We start from the raw sequence: 21795 nt of genomic DNA on the forward strand, positions 1-21795 counted from the left end.
CGCAATCCTGCAGATAAAGGGTGGGCGAGGTGAAAAGGAACTTTAGGCAAAGCTTAAATATATTAATTGAATAATCTTTTTAATAACTACTGCCTTAATTTATTCACGGTGTGCTCGTATTTAACAATTAGTATGTGTGGTTGAACGACCTTTACTCGGTCACATTATAATACTAGCTTTGATGATGCATTATTTAAGTGTCTATTATGTTACACCTTTCAAATATTTCATTCAAAAGACAAGTATTTTTAGAATATACTGGCCGAATATTGCGTAAAATTTAAAATACACGGCTACATAGAAAAATAAAACACTGATTGTAATAAATAATCTTTATTTTGTCTTAACAGTTAACAAAACCTATCGAAATGAAAAAGGTCGGTTCGAAATTGAAACCGCTGCGTGAATCCATTTAACTCCATCGAATTATATAAATTAAAAACTGTTAGTTTCTTTTTACTCGGATGGCGGGGTGTGGGGTTTAGGGTCTGTTTTGAAAAATTTATACAGCATTATATATTGCAGTTCATATACACAATTTCAGCGGGCGATCGAAAATTTACATTCGGCAATGCGCCGATCTGAAAAGTTTACGATACACGGACGTCACGCGTATTCGGAAAGAAAAAAAACACTTTGATCGCCCATTAATTCGATTTATATAAAACGGAAACGTGTACATTCAAGAGAAAAGTTTACAAAACTATACAGAAATTGCTTGTGACGCTTACGGCCACGTTTAGGAAAATTTTTCGTTCTGTTTTTCTGCCATCATTGTGATTGACGTTATATCTCGGACACTGGCTTTCGCGTTACCATAGGACGCTCACTGAAGTCGAAAACAAAAACCAGACTATCTCCAATTGAAAAACACTCGCGTCATAAAGCAGTTAGGGGTTACGTTACTGTCTATGCTAGACTGAATGTTTGGCGACCTAGATACAAAACTCAAAACTGAAAGTAATTTCAAAAATACTTCTACTATAAAAAGTTGCTATGAACTGCGGAGCACCCTTAACGAGGTACAGATTTCTGCCATTTAGAAATACGTAAATAAAGAAGCCAGCACTAAGGTTTCTTTAGCAAAATATCTAGGTTTGGTTATAGGACATACGCAAATAGGTGCGGTCATGAAGTGTAGAAACTTCCCCGAAAAATAAAATATACCATTTATTGTTCATATTTGTTAACATTTAAGAGAATTATGGTGCTTGGAATAGAGTTCTATTAAGTTGTGATTATTTCACGCAAACTGAAACATTACGAATGTGATTTGCAAATAACTTTCATAATTACAATGGTCACGGCACAAACATCTATTTGTACAATGTAATGGTCAACAACCCTACGTCTCTTGCAATTGAACAATGTATTATATTGTCCGAAAAAGTAAGGAAAATAATTGCATTGGGAAAAAATATGTATCTGATATAATGAACTCAGGGTGACGAAAAGTTCAATAATTTACTACTAATGCGTTTTGCTATTGCTTTGGAGTTGTTGTTTATTCAATATGTATATCGGCCTGTACGTAAGTAATAATACATAAACATATAAATAAATTTGCTAACAACAACTGCATCACACTTATTTTCTCATAGATCAGATACAATTTTGCATACAAATTATTGTTCAAAGGAATTTAAGAAATAGGAAAAAAGCTGTCAGTGGTATAGGTGCGTATGAAGTTTCAATTTAATTTATTCAAAGAAACTAATTTTTAAAAAAATCTAAAGGGCAAGACTTGTCTGCCTTTTTGTAGAATTGATATTCTTAGAAACATTTTGTTGTTTTAATTTCACCTTTTTTAATTTACGCGAATACGGTTTATTATAACGAAAACCGTATACTAAAATTGTAGCGAATTTGCAGTAATAACCGGACAAAGTCGAAAAATAGTTCTTAATGTTCCTATTGGCACATTTTTATTCCCGTTTTTTGGCACATTTTACCACATACGTTTTTTGTAAGCGTGTGCGAGATTAGTGCTTATGAACAGGTGATTCTATTTACTTATTTTCAAAAATCCATCTGCCATTAGTTGTCCAATGATTGCATGCGTTCTAAATGTTGAGATATCGCTAATCATCAACATCAATATTTCGTAATTGTATGATTGTGTAAGCATGTCAGCAGGTAATGTCATGTAAATAAGTGACACATATTACTTTCGGAAATGGCAATTCTCTGTTGGCCAATTGCAATAGTTACAAATAGAGTTCAATTTTTTGGGCTTTAAAATTCAGAATCCTTAATGCGAATGCCTTAGCCCGCACTTAAAAAACAAAATTACTTCAGTGGCGTCCTTTAGTAACTCCTTCTGAGGTAAACCAGCGAAGCTCTGAACAAAAACGTTAAAAACCGAAGTTTTGTACTTGTTTATATAGTAATTCGTTTTACGCACGGAACTCAAGTTAAGTAACACTATAAAATGTCTTTTATCCATGATTCATACGGATGTTCGGCATTAAATGTTAAAAAACGATACAATAAATTGATACACTATACATAACATTAATTTACTAGATAAACCAAACCGAACTCAAACGCATAGAATAGGCTATAATGTTATTCACAATGCCCGCATTCGCTACCTAGGCTGGCGATGGTAAACAAATTCGCATCGAGGTATCCTCGACGATACTTGCAAAGTTTTATGCCGAAGAAAAGTCTCCGTACGAAGCGAGAAGACCTACTTATTTTTCCTGCATTACTTTGGAAAGGATTTAATCAAGGCATTTGAACCCGTAATGTTGTTAAATCGATTTATGGGAGTTGTAGAACTCTAGCTATATAAAACCGAGACGAGACGGTATTGTTTTATGTTTTGAAGCGATGCCAAAATAATCGGCCAGTGCGACAGTGACGCCATGCCATTGCACCATTCTTTTCGCAGTATTGTTCGAATACGGGACAAATTATAGTAAAACTGAATAATTTTGCGATTCGCTAAAGCAATAACCACACTAATAAAAATTAAACGCGAATACCACTATACTATTACGTTTTTTAACGTTTACGTTCGTAACTGCAATGATTTCTTTGTGCAATTTTGAGTGTTTCTGTTCTTGATTGTTAATTTAGTGGCGTAACTAACTTAAAAAATAATGCCTTGTTGGCAAATGAAGTGCTTTGAAAATGGAAATATAATTTTGAAAATTTTTTGGTTTTTAACATAAATACGAGATCGACTATATATATATATATATATATATATATATATATATATATATATATATATATATATATATATATATATATATATATATATATTGCCTGAATCCTTATAGGACCTTTCAATGTTGTACAGGTTCACGCGGTTAACTGTTCTTACGGATTACCTATTAAAGATACTTATGAACATAATTTTAAAATGAGAGGGAGATTTGCGGATATATTTCATTCCTTAGTTTTCGTTAGGAAAGATTAAGCTTCCAAGATTCTCTTTAGGGTATTTTAATTATTTTTATTAGACGAATTAGATAGTCGGCAGTGAATCGTATCGAGAACGGATCGAATAAACACACTTAGACGGTATGAAAATGATGTAAAAAGTTTCTAAAACCTAAACAATTAGGTGATATTTTTTAACAATAATTAATTTTTCGAAAGCTTTTCACGAAAATGGAGAAAATTTAAATTCGCTTAGAGCAAAGACTTTCGAGAAAATTAAAATATTTGCAAAACTCTTTTTTAAAAACATTGAAGCTAAATTATTTATATTTTGGTGAGTTGCTCAGAGAATAATCAGCAATTTATGAAAAGTGTAGCGTATTCTAATGAATCCATTGGTTAGTTTTGGGTACTAATTAGAATGGAAAATGCTTAATTATTATTGTTCGCCTTGTTCGAATTTGTCGTATGTGGATCACAGTTGTGGTTCACAAATTTGACCACATCTTCCTGACGTTGTCGTTCAGAAATAAGATAAATGGGGATGATCCATCTGAAACTTAGTCTAAAAGTAAACCAGGCACCAAAAAATTAAGGTAACTTTTGAAAAAGTTAAAAATGAGTAGAAAAAATGATCCAAGAATTCATACTAAACGTTTATCAAGAATCGTACTATGCCTAAAATTTCGTAATAATAATTCAACATTTTTTTCAGTTACCTCGTTTTAATCGATTAGGAAATTCTAAATTGAAATAATGACTTTAATAATTAAAAGACGCTGCAATTGTCATACAATTATGTTAATTATTCTATAAGGGGCGCGCCAATTAATTAATTTAAATTTAATAATAATCATAATAATAATAAGAAGAAGAATAAATAATTAGAATACAGAAAATGGGGACTGACAGTGAACATAAGAAAGACGAAATATTTGTGCATCGGCGCTCAAGCATAGCCACTGGAAGTAGCCACCGAGGAACAAAAATCTCCATGAGACTCGTATCAATGCTTGCATGAGATCTTTGACCAATCCGGATCCGACGAACAAGAGATTCAACCCAGAATAACATAAGAGAAACGAGCTACAGCATGCCTGAACGGAACGGAAATTCAATATATATGAAGGGTCGATCAAGAGCAGCCTGTTGTGCGGTACAGAAACTTGGAAAATTAGGGAGACAGGATTAGAAACGAGGTAATAAAGGATCAAATGGTCATTCAGGGGAAAATAACAGAGGACGTAGAACGAAAACAACTAATATGGTTCGGACTCGTTAGCCGCTGGAGTGAGGACGCGAGAGGATGACCGAAACAGAGCTGGAACCTGGCCATAAGGAAGACAGGCAATGCAAGAAATCTCCACAAAGAAGAAGTACACGATCGCACAAGATGGCGCCTGGGAATTGGACAATTTAATCTTATTACTCTTACCGTTACTCTAAGCGACTTACAATAAGAAAAAAGGTCGTAGTTTTTGAAACATCATTGTTAATTTTTAATATGGACTCGCGTTGAAAAAAAAAAACAAAAACAACCTTTTCCGATTTAATTTGTTTAGCTTGCAATTAAGATTTTTTAAATCATTTTAACGTCCCTAACTCTCTTGCGATGGGAACGCCACTGCATTGCGAATAACTATGAATCGCATCATCGGGGCAATACTATCACAATTTCTGTGCAAATATTGTAACTAATATATCTTAAACAATTCATAAAAAAATTCAGATTGTTAATTAATAATTTTCCTCCCTGGGTGCTCTTGCACAAAAAGAATCATCGAGTACATTTGGCAATGACGTTATTCATGTAGTGTTTGTTTTGCTTCGAATTCATTAGATTAAATCTACATGAAGGCGAAGAAGGAGGGAGTCTCTTTAGAAGAAATATTAGAATCGTATTTTTTAAGAAATGTACATGAAATAATTAAGTTCGACCAAGAAAGACCAAAATTCAAATTTTTGTGGTGGTGCCTGACTATTTTAGTTCAGATTCAGGTTTTTATCTCGCATTAAATTGTGGGGTTCCAATTTCACAGGAATGTATACGAGGTGATGTCCTAAACTAAACTTCTTCTTCAAATTATGGATGAGTACTAGAAAGCAATTTAGAGCTCTTAGGTATAGGGCGGCCAAATCGCCACCTGACACGGAACCGGCGCTAATTACACCGATTAAACTTAAAATTCCAAATGGCACAATGGCATTTTCACCATGCTGTCGGGTAAACGACCACGAAAGTAATCAGATGTCGATGAAATCTCTAACTAATAACGCGAACGCCAACGACGTAATAACACACTGGTACGCGTTTCGATAAACATCAAACAAACCCCTTATCCCCTTCCGACCCTCTCTTACTACTACAGGTAACGTAACGAAACGGGATCGATAACGTCGCAAATCAAAGGGAGGAGCGAAGCCCCTCCCCGCCGACCCATTTAAAAAAATTCACCCCGCACCGCGCGCCAGCAACAAACCCATTTCTCCCGCCGCCAGCCATGGCACGCGGCGAGCAAAGACCTAGGAAAACGAAGTGATATTGCGTAAAAGGGGGGAGGGTGAACGAGACCCCGTCTCGCCCCGCACTCCCCGGCGGCGCAATTGGGGCAGTGTGTCTGCGGGTCAGTGACCGCGCACTCTACGTCGCTCGGCGGCGGTCCCGGCCGGAATAAAAGTGCGCGTGGGACCACCGCCCCCTCGCTCACTATCTCTTGCACGGAGATAGACGATTCTCGTCGGCGATGTGCCGGAGGATTTTTAATGACGACATAATCGCCCCGTTTATTGAAATCTCTTTAAATCAGAGCGAAGAGAATTGGTAATCCTCGTAATCACTCGTTCTGGAGGGCGGTGCGAGCCAGAACGCGGTATGGAAGTGAAAAGGCGAATTATTAAATGCAAAATTTTTCCGGCCCCCTCGAAAATAGATTCGTTAAAAACGGTTTCTGATTTAAGTACAAAGACATAATCAAATTGCTAAACAGATAGATTCCAAAGTACGGCTACCAAAACAGGGCAAAGAACGACTCCAATATAAAACAAACTTACGTACAATAACAATTTGAAGGTTCTTATTGTAAACGCATCAAAATTAAGGCGACATTAAATTTGGTTCAACTTCAAAGTTGTGTAGCATGTTCAAAAATAATCTTATGAAACACAATTTAATTGAAATTTAAGTTTTAAGCATGTACAGAGAGTTTTAAGAAAAACCAGTCTTCATGTCTTCATCACAGTTACTAAATGAAATAAGAATAAGTTTTGTCGCATACTGTAAGAATAGTACAAAATATTTAAATGAGGGGAATATTAAAACATTCGACTGGTCTCCACGCAGGCCAAACCATAGAACATTTACGCTATCAAGTAGCTTAGCGATCATAAGCCTCCTTGGGTGATGTAGAAAACATTACCAGAGAAATATGGACTAATATCGACCAAGCCAACAAAATGCTGACAGACACGTGATAGTATTGACAGGAATTCGCACACAATGTGACAAATATTGAACATAAAACTGGTTTTTTGTTTAAACACTCTATATTTACCTGAAGATATAAACTAAAATCTAAAAAAAATATTATTATTACTTTGACAGATAAACGGGTTGTCAGTTTTAGGAAAGAATTGTGTGCGAAAATTTAATTTTGTCCTGCACCCCTAATCGTCAAGACGAATTTAACAAAAAATAGATATTTGTCTCACTATTAAAAAATAGTCAAAACTCCATGATTTTAGCTGACGATTTTTTTGCACGTTTTTGAATTTGCTGGTAAATAACTGTACAAGATTAGGAATTCAAAAGTTGAAGGTAAATGAGACATAACGGTGCAATATCTATTGGGGAAATCTGTCGCCATTTTCTCTCATAGCGCATACACGCATCTTATTTCATTATGTTCTTTGCTTTGTTTCCAGTAAGACATGAAGGTAAAAAGATAATCTAACGAAGCCTTTTAATGTGATATTTAGGTCGAATATATATTTAAATGACTCTTGAAGTAAACGTTATCATTTTTTAAAATTATGTGCCAAAAACGCAATGAATATATTTTGGAGGGGCAACTTAACAATTAAACTGTGAAAATAAATGAAACCCTAAATATCCAAACGCATAGTGTAGCAATGACTGGATCTTGATAAATAGCTGTTTCATAATAGAAACAATAATGGCGTTATATTGCCATTTTTCTGACCTAACTGATCTAACTAAATTGATCCAAACTCAGACTTTGTGTCACCCTTTGCATTTACCTTAAAGAGCAGCGATATGAAGCATCTACAAATAAAAACATTTGTATATTTGACATAACATTTTTTGCATACATTCCGGGTGTCTCACATTTTGTGGCATTAAAGCCGTATTTTTTGAACAAAATAACATTTGAGGTGTCGCAAATTCGATGCCCCGAGCTACATTTTTTATTACTAAAAATTACAAACACCGTATTTATTATGTAGATAACAAAATCAGTGTTAATTTGTTTCAATTTTTAAGAAGTGGCATTTTTATGGCCTGTGATGTTAATGGTGAGGCAGCACCTTAATCGAATTCGAATGTTCCGTCATTAACCGCAAAGAGTAAATTTTTTAGGAAACATTTTTTCGCTTGCTTTCCTACACCGCAGTACTTACGCGAGTTTCTTTTTCTCCGAGAAAATGCTCCATCACATCGCCGACGATTCTTGTCGTAGTTGGCAGTGTTGTTCGAACGGTTAGGATCCGGGGTGGGCGGGGGCGACAAATTCCCAATGCAGGACTGCGTGTCACGTAGATTCCATTATATCATTCTATTATCGATAATAACATCGATAGTGTCATCCGACGCCATGCGATTGGTCCACGTGACGTCAAATTCTATTTTTTTCCCAACTCGAGAAGATTTGCAAAGTAAATACCGCTTAGAAAACGGAGGGTCGTTGGCACGTTGTTTAAGCTTGAATTTTAAATAGGTCAGTTTGTATTAAAATTTTGGTTACTTCTGCTTATCAAATGTCATATTTTGCATGAGAACTCGTTATACCTTCTATGAAAATTTACAGAATACTATTATTATTACATAAAACTACCATCAACGAGCACGGCCAATAAACTCGCAATTGAATTATGCTGCATAATTTAAAATACTGTTAACAGTTATCATTTTCATTTAGCAACTTCGCAATGCGTTCCATTAATTTATTTTTGTTAATTTTGCTTTATTGTACCTACTTTCTTGAACTTAGATAAAAAACCACTGACCATATTGATTGACATCCTCACTATACTTACTTCGGGTACCGATATGAAGCGTAATTACGTCACAAAAGGTATTTTTTTGAGAAAATGTTTAAAATGAAAACCGGTGCAAGTGGCGAATATTGCAGCCCATAGGGTGTTAGACATAGAATTAGAAATAGAGATAAAGGTTCTTACAAACTCGGATCTACAGCTTCTTCGTTTTTAATAGATAAACATTAATAATGTACCTTTAAAATTTAATGAAATTTACTATAGTTATTAAACATTTTACGTTTCATTGAATGAATTCATGAAGTTGTTTTCGTCTTTTTTGGTTATTCATTTTTAGAAATTTTAGCTACAACATTTGAAAATTACTTCAAACAATGTCAATTTATCAAATTTTGAAGTCAATATTGCTAAAAATCCTTTCCCATTAATATCCACTCATCAAAATGAACCAAACATTAATTTTTGATTTAATAGAGCGTAAAAACTAACTGAAGGAAATTTAATTATCTATATAGGTCGATTAGGGTCGCTCTCAAAACTCTGAAGTTGTGGACTATGCTTTATAAGATTTTTCATCTCTATTTTTCTTCAATTCTGCTATTCTATAAATTTTTCTTCGTGGTATAACCCAACCTTTTTAAAATCTAAGCTTAATCGATACCACCTCGCTATTTGACATATTGACTTTAGTCGATAGTAGAATTACTCCATGTGGCACGCGGTCCTACTGCAGGAGCGCGAGTTTGGTCTCGGCCTTGAAAAGCCCACACAAAATTTCACAAAAACGGGCGGCGAGTGGCCTCTTTCCGCTCCTTCCTACCCCCCGCCCCCCAGCTCCCGCAATTTGTTTTTTTTTTTAATGTTATCTAATATAGACCTACACAGTCCTTTCCATTCTCATGAAAAAATTAGCTATATTTATATACTTAGTAATTGTAACGACGATCACCCTCGATACTGGCGATCGTATCACAACGGATTCGCTCGTATTATACTCATTAATAATGTGAAATACACGTTGTTCATCAAAACAAGGGTAATTGAGCAATGTACAATCGTAACCCAATTATAAATATTTGTAATTATCTAAACAACTTTGTTTATAAATAGTTTTCGTGTCTATGAACTTTGCTAATAATGTCTTAAAAATAATTAACCTTAAATCGACTAGAATCGTGTGTTGACTGAGCCCGGATATCGCACGGCAGCCGCCTACTGCCATCCCCGCCCTACTCGCCGTTGTCAGTCGCCCCTAATTTCGAAACCAATTTTAAGCACAATATCAAAGTAAACGGTATCTCAAACCTTGAGAATGGTTTCTTCAATTTCATTTGTAGATCGTTTTTACAAATTATAGAAGAAAATAAAACAGTCCGTAAAATCTGAACCTTCAAAGAATTGTAAAACTATGGGTAGAACTCGAAAAATATTTAAAATTTTGTTGACGACCAGTTTACTTTTAAAATTTACTCCGAATGTACCGTTATCTAATTTGAAACATTTCAATTGCTTTGGTCGATTTCTTGTGACACGGGCCGTTTAGAAATTACGGCTTTAAGCGGAGCTGCCGAATGCATGTGGCGCCACTCAGCTGGTCGGTTCTGTATTACATGTCTGTTGCACGTAAAAAATTCAACATTTCTTACTTAAAAGCGATATTATAGTCAATATCTAAATTCTTGGAAACTCGCGAATAGCATTTGTTATAAAATAATAAAACTTGTTTTGACAATGCTCTTTTCAACCGCGTCTTCATTTCTAATCCTAGCATGTACAGTAGCGAAAGTATGAAAGTACCGAGGAAGTTGTCTGGAGAAATTTGTCTTTATTCAGATGCAAACAACACCCTAATTCTTTTCTTTTAACTTTATTTTTCAAATCTGCTCATAAGTATGCCTTGTTTAACACATTTCTTTGAAAAAATCGTACCTCACTTCAAATATTTTTTTTACTTTCCAAGGTTTTTTAATAACTCGGCTTTTTTAGGCACTAAAAAGAGATAATAACCTTTTTTGCTCTTTTACTTATTGCCTCGGTTATTGCTTACATTTTAAAGAAAAAACTTCTTACCCCAAACTCTCTTAAACTATGCCAAGAAGTTTAACTCATTGGATAGTGAACGCAGCAGTATTTGAGTAGCAAGATTATTTTCGATTTTGGGTCATATGTAATCCTCAATACCTTTCCAAGTCTTTGAAATTTCAGAAGAACATTTAAAAGTCAAGGGGCCAAGTATAATTTTTTGTTGGGGTGTTGTGATAAGATTTACTAAAGGTATTGTAAGATCTACACTTTTTGCTCAATGTGTCTACCTGTTTTTGACGCCGCTAGTGGTTAAAGCCTCGTGTTCACGTGTATGAAAATTTGCCTTTACAACTCACGAGTTACAGCACCGCTAGACAAATTTTGATGGAAAATTACTCTCAAGCCAAGTAGTTGCTGACTTGTTAAATTTGTACACGGCTAATCTAAGCAAATTTCAAAATATTGGAAGCAAATTGTAATTTTTTTTGAAATTTGGTAAGAGAAAAAGAGACGAGGAATATGAAACTAGCTACTGAATGTGTTTCATTCTTAATGCAAAATTATTGCTGGTAGATGGATTATCTCACTATATTTTATTATTATTATATTACTTTTGTTTATGACAATGAAAATATATTTAAAATTTCTAGTACAGGTGTGTGTTATTTTAAGTAATTCACTGCTGCTAAAAAGCGAAGTGTTGGTTTCTCGCATTTTGGTATCTTTTTTTTTCAATATTTCGTTTTTCATCAAATTGAGCAAAAAAATCTCCTCCTCAGTTATAAGTAAAAAATGTTTTAACTGCTGTGGTTCTTCCATTGTCAATTCAGATAGCAGCTCCGCTGAATTTGTCACTGAATTTGTTTTTTAACTCAACCATGTCTCAACCGCAACAGATTATTGCCGAGACGATATTTTTCTAAAGTGCGTGTACACATTTTCGGGCAAACGCATTCGCTAGAATCACTTGAGGCAATCAGGTGATCAATTTTAAAACAATTTAAATACTTGGCAAAAAAACTATCGCAAGTTACTTGCAAGTGGACTTTGGTGGCTTTGGAATCGCACCAAACGTCATTGTGATGGTTATGCCAGTAAAAAAATAAGCAGATCTGTGGTAATGGCTACTAGAGCCAGTAACTATGGCACCAATAGCCTCAATAAACTGACGACACATCGACACCGGTAAAACATGCACGTGGAAACTCCGCTTGATTATCAAGAGCAAACTGATCAGTCATTACGTTATTCATATCGAAATTTTCTAAGCTAGCGCGCCGGAATTTGACGCGGATTTTCTTTAAGAAGAATAGAGTGCCCCGCTATTTTTAAGAGACGGACCTGTACAATGATTATTCGCGATTTAGCGAGGCGCTCGGCGAATGGTACCTGTCACTACTTGCTCGTCGTTCAACTGGCGCAGAACACTGGTTCGTCGTGCGGCCTCCGACGGAAATCCGGACGAGTAGACTTACCCGCGAGAGCGACATCCGACATGTAAGTAATTTATAAAAAGTACAAAGCAGATAGAAATGAGTCCAGGCGCGCGGTGAACGTCGCTTAAAACCGGCCCAGCGTTCGTTCGTCCCACATCCGATATGTGATTTCGCACCGCGTGTATGTGTGAGTGTGTTTGGTTTCTATAGTCCGCTCGTCGTCGGATTGTGCGCAATGATTGGCAGTAGACACAGGTTCACAGCCGGTCCTCCTCTTCTTCTTCTTCTTCGGCCTCCTCGAGTACGCCCTCGTTCTCCTCCCGGTAGCCCGGGTGCTCGGAGATCGCGTAGTAGTTGCCGTTGTAGATGACGCCCAGTTCGCGCATGTCCGCGCCCCGGATCGTCGCTTTGATCGTCCAGTTGTAGCAGTCGTCCGATTCGGATTCGCGGTCCAGACGCTCCACGTCCAGGATCTTCGAGCTTAGCCGCTCGAGGATGATGCCGATATCCTTGATGGACAGGTGGCGTTTCTGGTCGACGCTTAGCTGGTCGATGAGCAGCAGGAACTTTTCGGAGGTGACGGCCTCGTCCTCCATCACGGTGTTCTCCGTCTCGCTTTCGGAGGACTCGTGCTCGGAGAGGGCGCCTCGGCCGCCACCTTCAACGTCTGAAATACCCGGACCGTATTGACATAGATCTAATACGGTACATTTCAAGTACAGCATTTTTATTTGTCATCTGTTTTTGCAAGCGAAAGAAGATCCAAGAGTGTTAATTTAATTTTTAACACGAATGTGTGTCTACTGTTTTCAAAACAAATAATTTTTGTGTTTTAATATTTGATTGTGATTATGTTTTTAATTCAATCGTGTCTTAAATACTGTTGAATATTTTCCTAGGCGAGCTGAAAACTTCCTAGAAAGTCTAGCTGATCTTGTGAAAAAGGGTTGGTGAGTTGGGCCTGACATGAAGCCAGATCCTTCGTTTAAGGTTCTAAACCAGGACTTCCACTACTAATAAGTATAAAGTTCCTTCGCATAAGGGTCTGCACAAAGGCAATTTGGAAACATTCCAATACTGTGCCTGCGCTCTGAGACCTCAGGCTTCAAACAGTCAAAAATTTGAATTAATCTAGATAGGACCGAAGATAACTAAAAGGTGGTAGTTAATTTGTTGCATATGACGAAGCGTTCCCTTTGCCCGATATTGCAATAGGATATTCCGGGGGTACCATTAGAAAAAACGCCTACGATATGAAGGGAACGTACCAGACTGGTGCGAGATGGCTACAAATTGCATGAAAGTTAATTTTTAATTCAAAACCTTGAGAGATACCCTGTATAGACGTGACCTACATATCGCAAATTGAAATTGTACTGGCATCTCTCGATGAGTGGCAAAATTAAATCCAAATAATTTGAAATGTGCAAAAATAAATCTGAACTTAATGTTGAAATAGGCGCGCTCTAATGCAGAAATTACATATTAGAACTACTAAAAAGGTCAACGTCCTGGAAAGGAAGATTAAAAATTCATAATCGACGTTGGCTTTCAAAACCCTGGATAGCACCACTATCCTGAAATAAAGCGTGGAACTAACCAAAACTATGATGTTTGAGATTTGGCTGAACATCTTTAATGGGAATTTTGTCCTATTCCACTAAAGTTGCTAAAGTTAGATAGTTAATTTAAATTGGATTATCAAGTAGAACTTTTGGTCATGGGGGAATAACAGAAAACTAGAAAGCTATTTTGGTCTATGGTATTTTTCGCATAACGTATTGGTAATATTTGGATTTCAAATATGTTATACAAGAATATTAGGCAATATTTTGCAATTTGTTTTTGATATACAAAATGTTTGTTTTCTAAAGCAAGAAAAAAATAGTTTTTTGGAAATCTTGACTGACGAGAACTTTGTTTATTTTCTTTGTAATTTAGTTACAGATTTGAGACATTGTCCGCCACTATTTACCATAATACAGGTATATTTTTACTTTAGTTATGAGATCAAAACTATTTCACAATTTAAAACGTATGGAAATTGGAATTTTAAAATTAATAAAAATAAATTCGTTCTAATATACGTATGTTTATATTTTAGAATCTTGCACTGTATATGTCGCAATATATATATTCTAGTTTCAATATTATTAGTAAATATGTGATGTATAATATGTATGCTTAATTAATTTGCACGAACGAAAATTGTTATTAATAAAGCAGGAGAGATCGACTGGGAAGAAAAGGTATCGAGCATTCCTCCGCGTCGAATCGGGTAGTACCACATTGTCAGTAATCACGCAGAGTGATTTAAAGAGATATTTGCAAGATATTAACGACCTGGGAAATTAGGTACCGTGCATTCAATTTAACTTGATAACATTTTAATTGACTGTAACTTTTTTGTTTTTAGAGATATCAAGGTAAACAAAAAAACAAAATCTAGGGTTATCATATTTTTTTAAATGGAATACCCTGTATATTATATATGTGTTTAATAAAATACTTTATATTTTAATCCACTCGTATTTGACAAATCGACAAAAATAGGAAATTTTTATATAATTTCAAAGAATGCCGTGATTGACAACCATCATTATTTACAAATTAAAGTAGAACAACAAAAACTAAAAATGACAAGACACACTAAAGTAAAAATTTTCTGACCACATGTGACCACCATTTTCCTGAACACATTTCTCATACACTTTAATTGTATGATGTCTTGCATGTAGTAACGTTTCCGGATTGTCTCTTAACTGAATGATTGAGTCTGAAATCCATTGCCGAAGTTATACGATATTATTACAACAAAGTTCTGTGCACTTGATTTTTTATGTGTCCCCAAAAGAAAAAATCCATTAAAGTTAAGTCGGGGCTGTTGGCTGGCCAATCCATAGTTTCGCCGTTCCCTATCCAACCCCTGGGATACTCCATATTAAGAAACTTGCACAACATTGTGAGGAGGGACACCGTCTTGCCCTGATATATTTTGGGATAAATCTTCTATATATTGTAGTAAAATATGCCCACCTGTGACACCACAACATACATTAATTGATTGGTACCCCTGGGTTTTTATGTCCTGTATTTGTATAGGATTATTTAAAGACCAATATCGCGTATTTTGTATATTACAACCATTTCTTGTGGTGAACGAACTTTCATCAGTCCATAAAATGCTTTTCAAGAAATTATTATTCTCATTATGTCTATTTAAAAAAATCCAAACAAAACATCCATCCAAACAAGCATCCTCCTTTGACATTGTTCTGCATTTAGTTTTTGAGTGTTACGAAATTTAAATAATATTTATATTCTTTCAAAACTGAGTGGATTGATCCCCGAGGAATACTAGTCTCTTTATATACTCTGGTAATAGAGGAAACTGGATGTGCTTCATAGAATCCTAATATGTTTTGCCTTACTTTTTTCATTTAAAACATTATGATTCCAGCATAATTTTTTCGCATTTAATCCGTTACCGTTTTCCGCAAATTTCTTTGCCCCCCTTGGAAATATCTGTTTTGAAGGAGCTCGGCGCTTTGGATAAAGTTAATATACTGACGACAGAAAGTATACTTGAAACATATCACTCCTTTCACCGATCCTAAATTTGGGAAAAACCATTTTAACAATAATGACTTGGACAATAATTGAACCATCTACGTTGTTTACTAATATCTCAAACATAATAGTAAATTATGCAACAAGTACGGTAAACGACATTTGAAGCACGAGTTTGACACGAGCGGAGCGAGTGTTTAATAAATGAGTGACTTAAAAAGTTTTTTGGTACAGTATCGGAATTCATTCACTGATATGACCGCCAGAATTGACAAACGTCGAAATTCAAGACGTGGGAAATATCTCCGAAAACATCCGATTGCTCCCAAACCCGTGCATTAAAATCCCGGAAATGTCCGAAGTGGCTCGGATCCGTGGGAAACGACACTGAAGCGATAAAGTGACGGTTCCCGCACGCTAGATCGGTGTGTAATTAGGTATTTTACAGCCGGGAGTAGAAAAACAATTTTTGTTTGTCAGTCATTGCACTTTTTGAAATTAATAAAAATTTCCTATTTTTGTCGATTTGTCAAAAACGAGTGGATTAAAATATATCATTGTAATCGGAATAAGATATTCTATTAAACACATATATAATATAGAGGGCGTTCCATTTAAAAATATATGATGTAGGCTTATATAAAACTTGGCTGCTAAACATACATTATGTTTTTTTGTTTACCTTGATATTTCTAAAAACGAAAAAGTTACAATCAATTCAAATTTTACCAAGATAAATTAAACGCTCGGTACATAGAAAGTAAAATTCACGCGATGTTTAAGTTCCTGTAGTTTTAAGTGCAAAAGTAGAAAAAAAATTAAACAAAAAGTAACAAATTATTTAAAATATATTTAAGCAGTTGGATGATGCGCGACAAGTGGGGAGGTACAAAAAAAATTCAAATGAAATAAAAGCAAGAAAATCTACCGGGCAAAGAGAATTAAAGCAAATGCGCGGAAGACGCGTTCGCAGAATTTATATCCACGGGCAAATAACAAAACTAAACGGAACGAATATTGTTACCTAAAAAACGGACGTGTCGTGGTTGAGGCGAGGCCTGCGCTGAGGCCTCCTGTATGGGCGACGTCGCCACCGACTTGTGCACGGCAATCTTCCTCCCTTCTTCGTGGAGGGCGCAGCAATGAAAGTCGCACTCGATGGTGCCGTTCTGCGGGCTGCCGGCACGCGGCATGTGTACGTGGTGCGCGCACTCGTGCGTGTGCACGTGCACCGCGGCACCCTCTAACGAACCGGCCCGCTTTGTCACGGCGGACATAGGTCGCACCTCGTCGTGGTTTATCACAGTGATCTGGGGGCTGGCGTAACGCGGTGGTGGCTGCAGGCTACCGTCGATTATCGTGTCTTGCTTCTTCGCCGTGGTCGTCGGCGCCCGCTTACTCGGGGAGAACTTGGAGGGTGAGGGCGCCTCCGCCCGCCCGCCAGGACGCTGATCCCAGTGCAGTACCACGGTGACCCGGCCCTTGTTGTCCATAATCTTCCACGACGGCGTTTCATCTTGCAGTTCCAACGCGTTGATCGTCTCGCATACGATACGAGGGATGGCGGAAACTACTGGAACAAATGGTGGTTAGAGGTTGGCGAGCAATCCGGGTGCGGACGATCTTAAGTTTGATTTTTGAAAAGTTTTCGATCTTTCTGTTGACGGATTATTAGAAGTATATTGGAAACGAACGAACGGAATTATTTAAGTTATACCCCTGGGTCACTATTCTTAAATTTTAGAGAACAGAAACGTTGTGAGCCAGTTGCCAAAAGTGGGCGTTTCCCTAAATGTTAAAACGCGTTATGCTTGAGAAATTTCTATTAAAAAATATGTTCTATTGGTCATGCATGATAGAACCGCAAAAAATCCAAGTCATAACCTACACATTTGCTGTTTTGTGTATGTGTTTACTCCAGATATTTTTACTACTAAATAAGTGTTTTACGAAAAAATATTAAGATGCTCTGAAGGACGGAGATTGAGATTGGAAAGGATGTGCGGATCGAATTCAAGTTTCTAAAATTTATTCAACTGTTTAGACTAACAAAATTACTTGTTCAACAACTTGTCGGTATGGCCACTAATATTTGAGGCTTCAGATCTACTTGTTCGACGTTAATCTTTATCTATTTATTTTATTGAAGTTGATAGTAAATAACCTAGTTTCTACCTCTATTCTCCCTAATAATTTTATTATTACGTTTACCCCAAGAATGGTGTTGCCATGTTTGTTGTGGAGATATTGAAAACTACCCAAAATGAGCAAAACAGGACTTCTGAGTTTGAAAGGTTAAAACCATGCACGCTTTTTTTTTGGTTATATAGGATAGGATAAAATTGCCATTCATTGATGGAAATGCTGTTGAGAAATTTGGCAAGATAGAATCCTTTCATTTCATTTTTAATTTTTCATTTTTATTTCATTTTCATTTTTCTATTTCATTTTTATTCCTCGATGTCAAGAACTCAGGTTTTTGGTTTCCAAAGAAAATTTTGTGGAATAGAAATTTTAAAGTCTTCCGGGGTATTAAAATTTTTCCCTTTTTAAAGAATTACTATACTGACAGTAACCGCTATAAAATAATTTAAACATTTTCAGTATTGCCACTTCGCACACACAGTAAGTGCTTTAAGTACATTTCTATTACAGATTTTGTAGCTTCTAAAACTGTTGTTTTAGTGGCCTGGTACTTAATAATAATAACAAATTTCTTTAATTCAATTAAATATAAAAGTATATAGGATATATGGAAAGTAAAATGTGCATTTTATCTAATTTGCATTGTATATCGTTCAAAGAAAATAATGTATAATAGACTAACGCCTGATTTTGGTAGATGTAATAGCTATATATATAGGGTGTAAAAATAGTGTGTCAAAATAATATATCTCGTTTATTATTTGTTTTAGAGAAAAATTCGAAATACAAAAATTATAGATGTGACTAAAATAAACAATTTATTTTTATTTTCAAATAAACCGAGTGATTCATAAGTATATGGAAAATCACGCTTATATTTTTTGAACGGAACACACTGTATATTATGGCATTAATGCATACTCCCTTTTTTAGTCAATCACCCATTGCAGGGTTGTTACAGTAGAAATACTATTGTCCTTAATTTGGAGGAATCTTTAAATATTGTCAAAGTTTGATTGACGGGTTTGTTCTGTCTCCACTGGTAGTAAACATATATAGAATGAATAGAATGTTTTGAATACGTTATAAATACGGAAACTATTAGCTTCGATGATACCTTCATCATCTGCAACCAACATAGACGTACATTTCTTTCTCATCTTAAATGTTTTTATCCGTCTATTAGATGTTCTAGGAAATAGACGTTAAAATAATCATTCTGAAGCTACCCAACTAGAAACGATTGAAAAATCCGTTTGACGAAACGTCTCTGAATACGGAATTAAAAAAAATAGATTATAGAAAAGGGTTTAGTCCTGAAACATTACGATATAAAATCTATTGACGAAGCATATCACGGGTGAGCGCCGTAGTATATAAGCTCAGTAGCCTTGGAATTTTAATTAGTTTACACTTTATCACAACTCAAAAGTTTAAAAATTAAGGACCACGGAAGTTCGAGAATATAATTAGCGGTAATTTAATTATACTACCATAGTCAAAAAGGAGCAAGTAACAAGAACCAAAGATGGAAATTATCTCCGTTTTTTAATTTGAGCTGCAATTGCGACTTTTTTATATACTTACTGCGCTCTACATTTATTTTAATTAAATAAACCGAAATATGAAACTTTTGGAATACTCAACAATTTATCCAAAGTTCGTGTATCACCATGGTTGGTACCAAGTCCAAAATTTGCAGAAATACAGAAATTATCTAAAATCAAACTTCAGATTTTGCCCAGGATACGACTGCTTCTTTCCCATAAAAAACAAAATATGTATATGATATAATGAGTATATGCTTATTTTTTATTCAAAATTACGTTTTTTTTTCTATCTATAAATTGTTTAGCACTTGTAAACCATCAACTTAAATTCAATTCTTGATAGCGGTAAGCATCTTCATCCGGAATATCATACACTAACATGTTAAAGTTAATATACAATTTATAGCATAAACGCTTGAAGCAAGTTGCTGCTGTTGCGCTTTGATCTAATATTGAACGTGCTTATGGCTTGAGTGGATGAGTCAGCTGGCTACGACTCGTACATACCTCCCGAGGGCAATTATTCTATATGCGCCGTCAGGAAGCGGCAGAAGTATCCCGCGTAGTCGTGGTATTACAAAAAAACGCAAGCTTCGCATTAAGCACTTTGCTACAACCAACCAAACTTTCATATTGAAATTCATTTGATTTTTGGTTAATTCACTATCAAAATATGTCAACTCTCAGAATAAAAACCCCAGAAAAAGTAAATATGACAATATTCTCTTTTTAATAAGCTTATTTCAAAGCCAACATAAATTCGGATGTTAGATGTGAGAGTTTGACAGTATTTGGGATAAGCGCCCCAAGATGACCAACCCAAGTACTGGAAGCACTGAAATTGGTGGAATTTTGTCTAAAAAAAAAAAGAAAACAAAAAATGCTGCCCTTGCCTTTATTGCTGTTGCTAATAAAATTTTGCTACCTAACGTCGAAACAATGTGGGTCAGGCTAGAAAATAAAAATAAATGGTGGTTAAAATTGGTTAAGAAAGAGTTGAAAAAGCACCCTAAACCATTTAAACAATTTGTGAGGACGTCAAAAGGAAGTTTTTATTAAATACTGAGTCATGTGAACTCAGAGAAACCAAAAGATAAACTTATACGACCCATACACAAGCTACTTCTGTGGCGTTTTGGCAGCCGGCGCTAGCGATGAGCAAATTATTGCTTCTGCCTCCGTAAGCATAATTTATTATAGTGGTCATGTACTACTAAAACTAAAAAGAGGTGCTAGATGGCATTCCGTCTAAAAAAACGAGAAAAGTGTCCTAATGCGTTGCACATAACTTCCTCTAATTACTTCTAATGATGCAGAACAACTGAACTAACGACAATCATGTATATTTTGAATGCAATCGGTTGACCAGCCTTCTTTGACTAACACAAATATATCCACAATCAATGGAACCGCGTACCACAAATCGTAGATCGTAACAACCCACCCATGACAAACGGTGTGCGGGTCGGGGTTTGTTCAGACGGGTTCGGCGCACCACGCACCCTTTAATTACTAAAACTATGTGAACAGTATATTCATCATTTATCGGCTCAAATATTGCCTGGTAAGTTTCTGGGATGATATATCATTGCAGAAATTTCGAGGTTTACTAAAGAACGTCCCGTTGCTATAGAGCGTAGAGTAATAATAACTCTTACAAGTTGACAAATTATAATTGCGGTTTATGGAATATAGCATACACACGTTAATTGTATTATAATATAATAATATATATGTTCTGTACGTAATAAAGAAATTGTCAGTGTAAAACGATTGGGTACAAACGGTCGAGTAATCCATATGCCGCCCATAGATGGTGCGGTGATCTAACTGAACAGAGCTTCATTAACCGCCGGTTTCTACGGGATTCGGCGCCTTTTCATCGTTCGTTTTCTATGGCAACCGCGGTCGTATCAAGCGCACCACGCCTATATGCCTAATTTACGAGCGTGAATCATTTTTCTAACGTTTTCTAACGCGCTTACTTACCTGCTCGGATGACATCGACGCCGGCAGGCAGCCAACGTTCCCCAGGCCGTAGCAGAAGAAGGACGCTGTTCGCCGGAAGCGTGCGGAAATACTCGGTGTCTTCGACCTGGGTGCCGTCGCATTCTAACACAAGCCGCACGGGCTCGACGGCACCGACGCCCAACTTATCGCGTCCTCTCTGCACCAACTCCTCTAGACTGCCCACCACCAACCCCTTGCGCACACTTCGCTGCCCGTCCCATAGCTTAAAGGGCCTCTTCCCGCGAGAGTCCTGCAACACGCCCATGTTTTTCACTCGACAGCGGTCAGTCAGACAGCGGCTGCAGCAGCTGCACCAGGCCCTACCCGACGGCCACGGCGTCGATGTAGCCTGGCCGCATCGCCCCGACCGACTAGACCTGACCTATTCCAAGCCACCCCAACTAGCGTACGTTTCAACGTTCATTGCTCCC

General features: G+C 36.3%; 1 protein-coding gene across 2 annotated transcripts in view; it reads right to left on the reverse strand.

Annotated features, from left to right (window-relative positions):
- Positions 1 to 348: 348 nt before the first annotated feature.
- LOC132702954 (uncharacterized) overlaps positions 349 to 21795 on the reverse strand; it is a 35718-nt gene continuing 14271 nt past the window's right edge. Inside the window, exons 2-4 of one of the 2 annotated variants that reach the window (XM_060671878.1) lie at positions 21344 to 21614; positions 16684 to 17229; positions 349 to 12756 (exon numbers count right to left, since the gene is read on the reverse strand). In XM_060671878.1, the coding sequence (XP_060527861.1) occupies positions 12347 to 12756; positions 16684 to 17229; positions 21344 to 21614 (1227 nt within the window). In that variant the 3' untranslated portion in view covers positions 349 to 12346. Of the gene's footprint in view, positions 12757 to 16683; positions 17233 to 21343; positions 21615 to 21795 lie in introns of both variants that reach the window. The other variant, XM_060671876.1, reaches the window with a different exon arrangement.

This window comes from Cylas formicarius, unplaced genomic scaffold (genome assembly GCF_029955315.1).
Source record: "Cylas formicarius isolate icCylForm1 unplaced genomic scaffold, icCylForm1.1 PGA_scaffold_6__28_contigs__length_40554024, whole genome shotgun sequence".
NCBI lineage: Eukaryota > Metazoa > Arthropoda > Insecta > Coleoptera > Brentidae > Cylas > Cylas formicarius.